The sequence below is a fragment of the Scyliorhinus torazame genome, chromosome 14 (genome assembly GCF_047496885.1).
Source record: "Scyliorhinus torazame isolate Kashiwa2021f chromosome 14, sScyTor2.1, whole genome shotgun sequence".
Taxonomy (NCBI): domain Eukaryota; kingdom Metazoa; phylum Chordata; class Chondrichthyes; order Carcharhiniformes; family Scyliorhinidae; genus Scyliorhinus; species Scyliorhinus torazame.
In genome coordinates this window covers 10,635,943-10,649,551 of record NC_092720.1, presented here as the reverse complement: position 1 = coordinate 10,649,551, position 13,609 = coordinate 10,635,943, and the positions used below count along the sequence as shown (strand labels likewise).

General features: G+C 50.7%; 1 protein-coding gene across 1 annotated transcript in view; it reads right to left on the bottom strand.

Moving 5' to 3' along the window:
* Positions 1-13,609, bottom strand: part of LOC140389518 (fibronectin type III domain-containing protein 3B-like) — a 404,055-nt gene that overhangs the window by 44,593 nt on the left and 345,853 nt on the right. Inside the window, 1 exon segment of the mRNA XM_072473693.1 lies at positions 5,828-6,108. Within this exon segment, the coding sequence (XP_072329794.1) occupies positions 5,828-6,108 (281 nt within the window).

Genomic DNA, 13,609 nt, shown 5'->3' with positions numbered 1-13,609 from the left:
CGCAGTCCCACAGTCTGAGCCTCAGTGGACAGCGCACGATACCAGGAAGCGCAGTCCCACAGTCTGAGCCTCACTGGACAGTGCACGATTACAAGAAGCGCAGTCCCACAGTCTGAGTCCCAGTGGACAGTGCACGATTACAGGAAGCGCAGTCCCACGGTCTGAGTCTCACTGGACAGTGCACGATAACAGGAAGCGCAGTCCCACGGTCTGAGTCTCACTGGACAGTGCACGATAACAGGAAGCGCAGTCCCACGGTCTGAGTCTCACTGGACAGTGCACGATAACAGGAAGCGCAGTCCCACAGTCTGAGCCTCAGTGGACAGCGCACGATTACAGGAAGTGCAGTCCCACGGTCTGAGTCCCAGTGGACAGCGCGCGATAACAGGAAGCGCAGTCCCACAGTCTCAGCCTCAGTGGACAGCGCACGATTACAGGAAGTGCAGTCCCACAGTCTGAGCCTCAGTGGACAGCGCACGATACCAGGAAGCGCAGTCCCACAGTCTGAGTCCCAGTGGACAGTGCACGATTACAGGAAGTGCAGTCCCACGGTCTGAGCCTCAGTGGACAGTGCACGATAACAGGAAGCGCAGTCCCACAGTCTGAGTCCCAGTGGACAGTGCACGATACCAGGAAGCGCAGTCCCACAGTCTGAGTCCCAGTGGACAGCGCACGATAACAGGAAGCGCAGTCCCACAGTCTGAGTCTCAGTGGACAGCGCACAATAACAGGAAGCGCAGTCCCACAGTCTGAGTCCCAGTGGACAGTGCACGATAACAGGTAGCGCAGTCCCACAGTCTGAGTCTCAGTGGACAGTGCACAATAACAGGAAGCGCAGTCCCACAGTCTGAGCCTCAGTGGACAGTGCACGATTACAGAAAGCGCAGTCCCACAGTCTGAGCCTCACTGGACAGCGCACGATACCAGAAAGCGCAGTCCCACAGTCTGAGTCCCAGTGGACAGTGCACGATTACAGGACGTGTAGTCCTACGGTCTGAGCCTCAGTGGACAGTGCACGATAACAGGAAGCGCAGTCCCACAGTCTGAGCCTCAGTGGACAGCGCACGATACCAGGAAGCGCAGTCCCACAGTCTGAGCCTCACTGGACAGTGCACGATTACAAGAAGCGCAGTCCCACAGTCTGAGTCCCAGTGGACAGTGCACGATTACAGGAAGCACAATCCCACAGTCTGAGCCTCAGTGGACAGTGCACGATAACAGGACGCACAGTCCCACAGTCTGAGTCTCAGTGGACGGTGCACGATAACAGGAAGCACAGTCCCACAGTCTGAGTCTCAGTGGACGGTGCACGATAACAGGATGCACAGTCCCACGGTCTGAGTCCCAGTGGACAGTGCACGATAACAGGAAGCGCAGTCCCACAGTCTGAGTCCCAGTGGACAGCGCATGATAACAGGAAGCTCAGTCCCACAGTCTCTCTGAGTCTCAGTGGACAGTGCACGATAACAGGAAGCACAGTCCCACGGTCTGAGTCCCAGTGGACAGTGCACGATAACAGGAAGCGCAGTCCCACAGTCTGAGTCCCAGTGGACAGCGCATGATAACAGGAAGCTCAGTCCCACAGTCTCTCTGAGTCTCAGTGGACAGTGCGCGATAACAGGAAGCACAGTCCCACAGTCTGAGCCGCACTGGGCAGTGCACGATAACAGGAAGCACAGTCCCACAGTCTGAGCCTCACTGGACAGTGCACGATACCAGGAAGCACAGTCCCACAGTCTGAGTCTCAGTGGACAGTGCACGATACCAGGAAGCGCAGTCCCACAGTCTGAGTCTCAGTGGACAGTGCACGATAGCAGGAAGCGCAGTCCCACAGTCTGAGTCTCAGTGGACAGTGCACGATACCAGGAAGCACAGTCCCACAGTCTGAGTCTCAGTGGACAGCGCACGATAACAGGAAGCACAGTCCCACAGTCTGAGCCTCAGTGGACAGCGCACGATTACAGGAAGTGCAGTCCCACGGTCTGAGTCTCAGTGGACAGTGCACGATAACAGGAAGCGCAGTCCCACAGTCTGAGCCTCAGTGGACAGTGCACGATAACAGGAAGCGCAGTCCCACAGTCTGAGCCTTAGTGGACAGTGCACGATAACAGGAAGCGCAGTCCCACAGTCTGAACCTTAGTGGACAGTGCACGATAACAGGAAGCACAGTCCCACAGTCTGAGCCTCAGTGGACAGTGCACGATAACAGGAAGCACAGTCCCACAGTCTGAGTCTCAGTGGACGGTGCACGATAACAGGAAGCGCAGTCCCACAGTCTGAGTCTCAGTGGACAGTGCACGATACCAGGAAGCACAGTCCCACAGTCTGAGCCTCAGTGGACAGCGCACGATACCAGGAAGCGCAGTCCCACAGTCTGAGCCTCAGTGGACGGTGCACGATAACAGGAAGCGCAGTCCCACAGTCTGAGCCTCAGTGGACAGTGCACGATAACAGGAAGCACAGTCCCACAGTCTGAGTCTCAGTGGACGGTGCACGATAACAGGAAGCGCAGTCCCACAGTCTGAGTCTCAGTGGACAGTGCACGATAACAGGAAGCACAGTCCCACAGAGGCAGAAGTCCATTTTCCATTCACTGATTTTGATCACGCGGGGGTAACATTCATCTTCTGAGGCTGGAGATCGCGTGTGTTTTTTTACGTTAACTGAAGGTTAACTCTATGTTTATTCCAACTCTGACCTTCTGCACATCCTCACCTTCCTTCATTCCGCTGCCATTGGTAGCTAGGCCTGTTATATTACGTGATAGTAATAGGTCTTTGGCTTACTTCCAGAATGGTCTGATAGCTGTAGTTCAGTAAAACTATCAGTCTTCAAATTAAGCAAATAATATTTATTGAATAACGAATATAAATATCTAAGAGTTTGTTTACTCTTCTACAACTATAACTGATGATTCAGTAAATAAGATCAAGTATAAATAATGTTTAACTACACCTGCTCACTAAGCTATTTCTCTACCATTCTGCTCACTCGTCACTCCTGATACGAAGAGGCGGGAATCTCCTCTGAGTGCAGTTTATATACATGGATCTGATGCTGCCATCTAGTGGTAGTCTAGCGCTATAATACAGATGTTAACCCCTTACATACCAGCAGATATACAGATCACAGTACTGCCTGGTTCCTGAGGTCTGAAAATGCCCTCCTTAAACCTCTTTGCCTCTCTTTCTGGTGGAACTCGCTATCACGTGGAATGGATTGTGCGAATAGAGTAGGTGGGCAGCACGGTAGCATTGTGGCTAGCACAATTGCTTCACAGCTCCAGGGTCCCAGGTTCGATTCCGGCTTGGGTCACTGTCTGTGCGGAGTCTGCACATCCTCCCCGTGTGTGCGTGGGTTTCCTCCGGGTGCTCCGGTTTCCTCCCACAGTCCAAAGATGTGCAGGTTAGGTGGATTGGCCATGATAAATTGCCCTTCGTGTCCAAAATTGCCCTTAGTGTTGGGTGGAGGTGTTGACCTTGGGTAGGGTGCTCTTTCTAAGAGCCGGTGCAGACTCGATGGGCCGAATGGCCTCCTTCTGCACTGTAAATTCTATGATAATCTATGATATGTATTTAAGTTTAATGTTTTTAACATTTGAAGTTGATGACAGTTTTGTCAACATATGAATGATTCAGCATTTTCGATAAGTTATGAAATATTCAGCAAGTATTAAATATGCTAAATTTTAGTGAATAAGGCTAATTTCATCTTGTGGCCCACTCATGTGACCTCAACTCTACATTCTCGCCGACCCCCCAATAACCTTTCACCTCCTTGCTCATCAGGAATCTACCTAGCTTTGTCTTAAAGATGTCCGAGGACTCTGCCTCAACCACCTTTTGAGGAAGAGATTTCCAAAGTCTCACCACCCCGAGAGAAATATTTTCCTCACCTCTCTCTGAAATGGACGACTCTTTATTTTTAAAGAGTGACCCTCGGGACGAGGCCTTTGGTGGTTCACTGTGAGCCTTCAGCAGGTCACTCTGGATTTTGGTCCTGTTTCTTGGTTTATCAATTTTTTTTAAATGTCTTCACAAGAGCATTAAGAACAGGAGCAGGAGTGGGCCATTTGGCCCTTCGAGCCTGCTGTACCATTCCATTAGATCCAGGCTCATTTAGTACCTCAACTTCTGAGACCTGCCTAATCGCGGTACCGCTTAATCCCCTTTCTAAACATCAATCCATCAACCTGAGCCCCCAACACACTCGACAACTGAGTATTTACCTCCAGCAATGTCAACACCCCGTGAACGAATTAAGATTTTAAAACATTGCTAAAAACGGGGATGCCTGAGCGGAGCCGGGGAGAGGGTGGGCTGGCGCTGCCGCACTTCAGTAACTACTATTGGGTGGCGAATAAAGCCATGATCAGTAAGTGGTGGTGGGGGGGGGATCAGCATGGGAGCGGATGGAGGCGGCTTCATGTAAGGGCACCAGCTTGGAGACGTTGATAACGGCGCCTCTGCCGTTCCCGCCGGCACGGTACTCCACCAGCCCGTGGTGGTGGTGGCCCTGAGAGTCTGGGGGCAATGGAGGATGCATGTGGGAGCAGAGGGAGCATCGGTCTGGTCCCCAATCTGTAATAATCAGCGGCTTGCCCTGGGAAGGATGGACGGGGGGTTCCGGATATGGCGTAGAGCAGGGATTGAGAGGATGGGGGTATGTTTATAGAGGGGAGCTTTCCTAGCCTGAGGGAGCTGGAGGAGAAGTTTGGGTTGGCGAGGGGAAACAAATTCAGGTACCTGCAGGTGCGGGACTCCCTACGCAGGCAGGTCTCAACCTTCCCGCTCCTACCACCAAGGGGGATACAGGACAGGGTAGTTTCCAGAGGGTGTGTGGGAGAAGGGAGAGTCTCTGACATTTATAAGGAACTCATGGGTCAAAGGATACGCAGACTGAGGAGTTGAAACGCAAGTGGGAAAAGGAGTTAGGAGGAGAGATAGAGGATGGTCTCTGGGCGGATGCGTTGAGTAGTTAACATGTCCACAACATGCGCCAGGCTCAGCCTGATACAATTTAAGGTCGTTCACCGGGCTCACATGACAGTGGCCCGGATGTGCAGGTTCTTTGGGGTGGAAGACAGGTGCACAAGGTGTGCGGGAGGACCAGTGAACCATGTCCACTTGCTCTGGGCATGTCCGAAGCTTAGGGGATTTTGGCAGGGGTTTGCAGATGTCATGTCCACGGTGTTAAAAACAAGGGTGGCACCGAGTCCAGAGGTGGCGATTTTCGGGGTGTCGGAAGATCCGGGAATCCAGGAGGAGAAAGAGGCAGACGTTCTGGCCTTTGCTTCCTTGGTAACCCGGAGATGGATACTATTAGCCTGGAGGGACTCAAAGCCCCCGAAGTCGGAGACCTGGCTACCGGACATGGTTAGCTTTCTCTGTCTGGAGAAAATCAAGTTCGCCTTGAGAGGGTCACTATTCGGGTTCGCCTGGAGGTGGCAACCGTTCGTCGACTTCTTTGGGGAAAATTAACCGTCAGCAGAAGGGGGGGGGGGGGGGGAGTTGGGGGTTAGCTTAGTTTAGAGTAGGGGGTTAGTAAAGGTGGGACCCTGTAAGGGAGGAAGACGGCTTTTGCACTATGTTTATAATTTCATGTACCTTGTTTTATTTTGTTGTTGTTGTAAAACCAAAAAATACCTCAATAAAATGTTTATTTAAAAAAACGTTTTTTAAAAATTGCTGCTATTTTCAGTTTGCATCTGGAGTTCCTCATACAAGTCCCAACAAAAAGCTCCTGATTCAACCCCAGGGTTCACAACAGGGTACCAGCTGTTTTGAGTGTGTAGCTAAGGGTCCACGCTATGTGACGAGGCACTTACCTGTAGGAGGTGTCTGGCAGGAGGTCCCGTATGATGTAGGCCGTGACACTGTCGACAGTTAGCTGGCTCTCTCCGAGGTCTATGCTGTACGAGAGGATCTCGGACCCGTTACTGCACGGTTCGGCCCACTTGACCGCGAGGCAGGTGGACGATGTGGTCAGGCAGGGTTCCAAGTGTTGGTCGTCCAAGACGCAGAGTGTGGAGACGGCAGCGGGGACTGAGGCGGCGGTCGTGTGGGTGACCACACCGCTGTAAGGCCCTGAACCCGCCTGGTTAGTAGCCTGAGCAGAAAGGGAAAGAGAAAAGACTGTTAAGAGATCACGAAAGACCTGCCTTGTCTCAAGAAAGAAACCTCGGCCCCAAAATCATAAGACATCCTGAAGGACCCCACATGTTGGCAAGCACGGTGAGTCCACCCTGCTGCCTGTTGCAAAGTAACACTCCCATCATTCAAAGTAAAGTCAAATGCATAATGGTGGAATCATAGAATGTCACAATACAAGAGGAGGCCACTCGGCCCATCACTCCTGTGCTGGCAAAGAGCTATCCAATTAGTCGAAGTCTCCCGGCTCTTTGCCCATAATCATGTGCCCTTCAAATATTTATCCAATTTCCTTTCAGAAGTTACAATTCAATTTGCTGATCGTTTGCTCCAGATCGCAACTCGCTGTAGATAAAACGTCTCCTCAGCTCCTCCCGGCCGATTAGGTTTCTGTCCAAAGGTAACATGGGAAAGGGGATCAGGCAGGAAAGTGGTGCTAAGGTCAAAGAAGGGCTGAATGTCCTACTCCTATTTAGTAACATAGAATCATGATATCACGGAAGGCCCTCACCTTAATTTCTAGCTGCCCCTCTAATGCAGTCACGCACCATGCCCCTCTCTCAATGATATCACACTCCTCCTTCCCTCAACCCACAGAACGCAAAGGCACAAGTCACAAAAGTACACAAGTTAGTCACTGCTTAACTGCTTTAGTGCTCTTTAACTTGTAAGAACACACCTTCCCGTTTTGCCCCCATCTCCAGCTTTGCCATCTCCCAATTATGCCCCCTCTCCCAATGTTATCCCCGTCCCAGCTTTACTCCCTATCCCAGCTATGTCCCCTCTCTCAATTTTAGCCCCCTCCCTGCTTTCCCCCTCACCCCCAGTTTTATCCCCATGGCAGGTTTTTCCCATCCCAGTTTTGTCCCTTCTCCCAGTTTTGCACCTCACCTCGCCAGCCTCGCCTCGCGGCTGGGTGCCTGGCTATGGCCTCGCCTGCCCAGCCCTGGCCTTGGGGTAAAGTCACCCTGCTGCTTTCCTCAAAGACTGGTGCCTCGCACCTCACCTCGCGCACCGGCCTCGCCTCGCTGCTGGCTGTCTGGCTCCAGCCCGTCCTCCTCAGCCCTAGATCGAGATCGAGAAATGCATGCGGTCTTCGCTTCATTGCGTCCTCTCCCTCCGAGTCACCTCAATGGCTTTGGATCAGTGTTTTCGCGCTCTAAGGGGACTCGACCAATCAAGAGTCTGATGTCGCTCTGCATTTGCTGATTGGCTCACGAATCAGAAAATGCAGAGCTATTAGACTCTGATTTCAGATTGGTGCCCAAGAACTGCCCACAAAGACAGGCCAGCACCCCCAACCCCCAGTGGTCAGGGCCCTGGGCCAAGGCACCGTGTTAGAGATGGACGTATGCTGAGGCTCACAGAGTATGAAAAGGAAAATTGTTTCAATGTACAAAGAGATGATATGCTCATGACAACGATTGTGAGAGCCGTGCTTTGTGTCCAATCAAAACGCAAACATTTATTTTGTTTTTACTATTCTGAAGTTGCGGACGGTTCTATTAATATATAAACGATTAAGCATTTCCTATAACTCATTTGGGGTGTATTCAATGTACCTTAAGGGGAGACAGTGGCATCGTGCTACTGTCACCGGTAATTGTAATCCCGAGACCCAGGGTCATGTTCTGGAGTCCTGGGTTCAAATCCCACCAAGGCAGATCCAATTTAAATTCAATTTTTAAAAAATCTTGAATTAAAAGTCTAATGCTGACCATGAAATCATTGCCGATTGTCGTAAAAACGCATCAGGAAGGAAATCTGCCTTCCTGACCCGGTCACTGCGGGTGACCATGCGATAGAGATCTTCAACTCCTTTCACTTTTCCGAAGGGCATGACAAAACGAAGTACCAAACAACCCTGGACAAATTGGACAGCCACTGCGAGGTGAACACCAACGAAATCTTCGAGCGCTACATCTTCAAGCAGAGGATGCAAGGTAAAGACGAATCCTTCAACTCCAATCTAATTAACCTTAGACTGCTAGCGCAATCCTGCAACTTCGGTAATATCACTGACTCCATGATCAGAGACCAAATCGTATTTGGAGTCCACTCTGATCCTCTGCGAGAGCAATTGTTGAAAATCAAGCACATGACCCTGCCAGTCGCGACTGAAACGTGTGCTGTGCATGAACACTCTAAAAATCCCTATTCACAGTACAAAACGGCAGAAAATGAAAAACAAGCCTCCCACGAGGTGGAGTGTGTTCAGGCCATCTCCCGGATGCAGCGCCTCCACATTGACGAAAGCGGTCATTTTGCGCGCTCTTCCCGGGGCCCGACACATGCGCAATGCGATCGGGAACACGAAGCGGCCGAAAACCGCAGTGCGCAGGTGCAGACGTCCAAGAACCGCACTGCGCATGCGCAACGACGCACTGAGCGTCATGACGCCGACGTCATGACGTGTGCGAACTGCGGCACCGCCCATTTTAAAACAAACTGCCTGCAAGAGGCAAGCACTGTTTAAACTGTGGGAAACCAAACCAATATGCAGCCCTGTGCAGATCTGCAGCACCAGTCAGGAGCCAGCGCTCCCAATTCCAACAGCGGCGCATCAGAAGTGTGCAACACCGAATGCCTGACTCTGATCCAGGCAGTGCGACGGATCCAGGTGATGAATACCTGGACAACACTTACTGAGTGGGCATTATTACGACGTGCGAATACGCCACACCGGACACATCGCAAGTCCAATCAATCCTGGCCGTGGATTCCAAGGATGAATGACATGCAGTGATGAGGTTCAACCACTGCCCCATCCAGTTCAAACTGGGCCCAGGTGCCTCCGCCAACCTGATTTCGCAGGTGGACCTCAAGAGAATCAAGAAGCCCCCACAATCCTTCCAGCTGCCTGCAAACTCCTGGACTACAATGGAAACGCAATCAGGGCACTGGGATCCTGCCATCTGCAGGTGTCCAGCCGACACACACAAGCAAGCTTACGCTTCGAGATTGTTAAACCAGACAGGGCGTCCCTGCTAGGTGCGCACGCCTGCAAGCAACTGAACCTCATTCAAAGGGTCTCCACCACAACGCCATCCCATTCGGATCTTCCAGCCAGCATCGACGACATCCTAACCCAGTACCCAGATGTATTTAGCGGGATGGGCACGCTGCCGTACGAGTACAAGATTCTACTGCGGCCTGATGCCAAGCCAGTGGTCCACGCACCATGATGTGTCCCTGCTCCACTGAGAGAGCGCCTGAAGGCAGAGCTCACAAGTCTACAACAAAAAGGCATCATCTCCAAGGTCACTGAACCAACCGACTGGGTCAGCTCGATGGTGTGAGTAAAGAAGCCTTCGGGGGACCTACGCATCTGCATTGACCCCAAGGATCTAAACAAAAACATTAAGCGGGAACAATACGCCATCCCGAAGAGGGAAGAAATCACGAGTGAGATGGCACACGCGCGCTTCTTCACAAAATCGGACGCATCCCAAGGATTTTGGCAAATCCAACTTGAAGAATCCAGCAGATTCTTCCAGAAGAAGCTCTGCACCTTCAACACGCCTTTTGGCAGATTCTGCTACAACCGAATGCCATTTGGCATCAACCCGGCATCAGAGATTTTCCATCGCATCATGGAACAGATGATGGAGGGAATAGAAGGAGTTCGTGTCTATGTTGACGATATCATAATCTGGTCCACAACCCCAGAGGAACATGTGTCGCGACTCAAGAAAGTATTCCGACGCATACATAAACATGGCCTCAAGCTAAACAGGTCCAAGTGCTGTTTTGGGACATCCACGCTGAAGTTCCTGGGCGATCAGATTTTGCAACATGGTGTGTGCCCGGACACAGACAGAATTAAAGCCATCGAGGCAATGAAAGTCCCCAGAAGCAGCATAATACAACACACGTTAGGAGAGATGTAAAGCAATGATTGCTCTCTAATTGTACGGCGTCACAATGCGTGATCCCTTTAAGATGGCTGCATGGTCGCACATGCGTACGTCTTAAAGGGACCACTCATGTCACGGCCTTGGACAGGGGCGGGAAGAGGTTTACTGGGATGGTCCCAGAGATTTCAGTTATTTGGAGAGACTGGCGAAGCTGGGATTATTCTCTGTAGAGCAGAGACAGTTAAGGGGCGATTTAATAGAGTTGTCAAAGTTTTAAAAGGGTGGCAAAGGGGGCTGGTTTAGCACAGTGGGCTAAATAGCTGGCTTGTAAAGCAGACCAAGGCGGGTTCAGTTCCCATACCAGCCTCCTCGAACAGGCGCCAGAATGTGGCGACTAGGGGCTTTTCACAGTAACTTCATTTGAAGCCTACTTGTGACAATAAGCGATTTTCATTTCATTTCATAAGGAGAAACGGTATGTGGAGGACACGTAAATGCCAAAAGAACCAGAGAAAACATGAGGAGGTATGTTTTCTTGTTGCGAGTTGTCCTGGTGTGCTGCTTGAAGGGGTGTTTTGTGTGGAATCATTATATGATTCTATGACCAAGTAACAAAGCAATCTGCGTATTTTCACTGAAAAAAACAGGAAGAAAATTGGGTCAATAGCTTTGAGATGATCACCAAAATTTTACTGCACCTAATTTAGTTAATGAGCCATTCAATTAGATTCTGCATGTGTCTAGCATTGGTGACAGTGTACTTTAATTGTGCATTTCAAGATTCCTTGAAGCACTGCCCAGATTTATAATCCAGTGAAAATCTGTCGTACGATTAACAATAATTATCCCCCCTTTGTGCGGGGCCTGCAGTCACCCATTGCACCCGCAATGACGTCAAGAGAATGGGATAAAGGCTGGCGATTTAACGAGAGGTCCACCATTGACGGCAGCTCCCTGATTTGTCTTGATTATGACCAGGTGTTGAACAGAAGGTGTGAGAATCATCGCTGGAACATTTCCAAGTGGCTGCTCCGAATTTTCCATCGATTGCGGAATCACAGAATGGTGACAGCCCAGGAGGAGGGCCCATTTGGCCCCAGTGAGTCTGTGCTGGTTCACTGAAGGCACAATTCACCTGGTGCCCCACCCTCACCTTCTCCACATTGCGCTACACATTCTCCAATTTCAGATAATCATTCAATTCTCTCCTCAACGCCTCGATTGGACCTGTCGCAGAGAGCACGTTCCAGACCACAACCTACCACTGCGTGATCGGATTTTTTCTCATATCTCCATTGATTCTTCGGCCAATCACCTTCAATCTATTCCCACTGATTCTCAATCCTTGCACCAATGGGATCGGTTTGCCCCCCCCCCCCCATCCACTTTGCCCGCACCTCTATCAAATCCCCTCTCAGCCTTCTCCTCTCCAATTAAAACAGTCCCAACTTATCCAATCTATCCCAATAACCACAGTAAATCGCTTGCGACAAATTGTGTCCCTTCACCTTATCACTCGGAAACAAGGACGAGGCGAGAGGGTTTTCAGAAAGAATTTGGGATTTCTATAACGCCTTTCATCACCACGGGATGGCGCCAAATCACTTTACAGCCAATGATGCGTTGCAATGTGGACAACGACGCAGTCAATTTGTGCACAGCAAGCTCCCACAAACATCATTGTAACAACGACCAGGTAATCTGTTTTTGTGATGTTGTTTGAGGGATAACATATTTGCCAAGACACCGTGCCCTTGTGCTAACTGTTGTTCTGGGATCTTTACTGTGAGTTACAGTTACCTGGTTAGAAATAAACTAAACCCGGAGGAGGAAGTGCCAAAAGAACAAGGACAGATAATCTGCAGCAAATGGCTGACATTTGGGAATTTCCTCAATCCTGCGTTTGTTTCTCTGCTGCTTTGGTCTGACAACCAGACCTTCCAGTCCTTGCTCTGATCACTCACTTTGGGTTTGATGTTCTTTTTGTAACAGGATCGCAAACCTGCACACAGTAGTTCAAACTTTTTTGTGCAAAATTCATCATTCCCACTTGGATTGTATACCTGGGGTTGCCAACCCTCCTGGGTTGCCCCGGAGTCTCCAGGAACTGGGAACTGTTCCGAGGAGGCCGATCTTCGAGGGGGCATTAAAAATGATTGGGTTCACTGACAATGTATTTGCACATTTCCGTTTTAGAACATACAGTGCAGAAGGAGGCCATTCGGCCCATCGAGTCTGCACCGACCCACTTTAAGCCCTCACTTCCATCCTATCCCAGTAACTCAATAACCCCTCCTAACCTCTCTGGACACTAAGGGCAATTTATCATGGCCAATCCACCTAACCTGCACATCTTTGGACTGTGGGAGGAAACCGGAGCACCCGGAGGAAACCCACGCACACACGGGGAGAACGTGCAGACTCCACACAGTGACCCAGCGGGGAATTGAACCTGGGACCCTGGCACTGTGAAGCCACAGTGCTAACCACTTGTGCTACCGTGCTGCACTACCGAGCTCTCCGTTTTATTAGTTGTAAAAAAATATTGGAGATATTGGGAAAAACGGGGCCAACCAGGCGGGGCAATGGGGAGCCGGATGGTCATGTGACAAAACCTCCAGGAATTCTGCCCACTCAAACCCGAAACCTGCCCTTGGTGTAGCGGTGGAATTTCTCTGGACCAGTAATCCAGAGACCCAGGCATCCAGAGGCCCAGGCTAGTGCTCTGGGACAGGGCTTCAAATCCCACCCCGGCAGCTGGTGGAATTTACATTCAGTTAATAAATCCGGACAGCAATGGCGACCGTGAAACTATCATCGATTATTATCGTCATTAAAAACCCTCCTGTGTCACTAATGCCCGTTGGGGAAGGAAATCTGCCATCATCACCTGGTCCGGCCCACAGGTGACCTATGGTGACGCCTAACTGCCCTCTGAAATGGCGACCGAGTTCAAGGCAATTAGGGTTGGACAACAAATTCCGACCTTCCCAGCAATGCCCAAATGGCGCTACAGAAATGCAAATTCTTTCTTCCTTCTATATCCACGTTCTGGGTCCCCAGCCACCTGCGCTCTAACCCACTCTAGCAACCAGCCTGAAAAGTTAAATCGGTCGTCCCGAAATCTCCTTTTATCGGAAGAGACAATGTGGCTTCATGGGAGAAATGGTCTGCATCTCAAAGTCATTGCTGCAAGTGTAACGCAGATTTGATTGCAGCTGTTTCACTGCCTGTAGCTCAGAGACACTTTAATTTATTTTGCTCAGAGCCAGAAATAAAACCAACCGCAGGATGACTTTTACTGCCCAAGTCACCAGGGCCAACTGTAACCTCTGCCTGCCCAGCATCGAGGACAACGTCAGACGTGCATTTGTGTAGCACCTACAGGTAAAACCATCCCAAGGCTTTTCACAAGAGCTTGAGTCAGGCCATGTACGATGCTGAGCCAGATCAGGAGATATTAGGGCAGGTGGATAAAAGCTTGGTCAAAGAGCTTCGGGAGGTCCAGTTGGCCAATGGCGGAGTGAAAGATACAGAGGCAGTGGGGGGAGAGGGGGGGGGGGGGGGGGGGGGGGGAGGATTGGGCAAAGGCCAGCGAGAAAT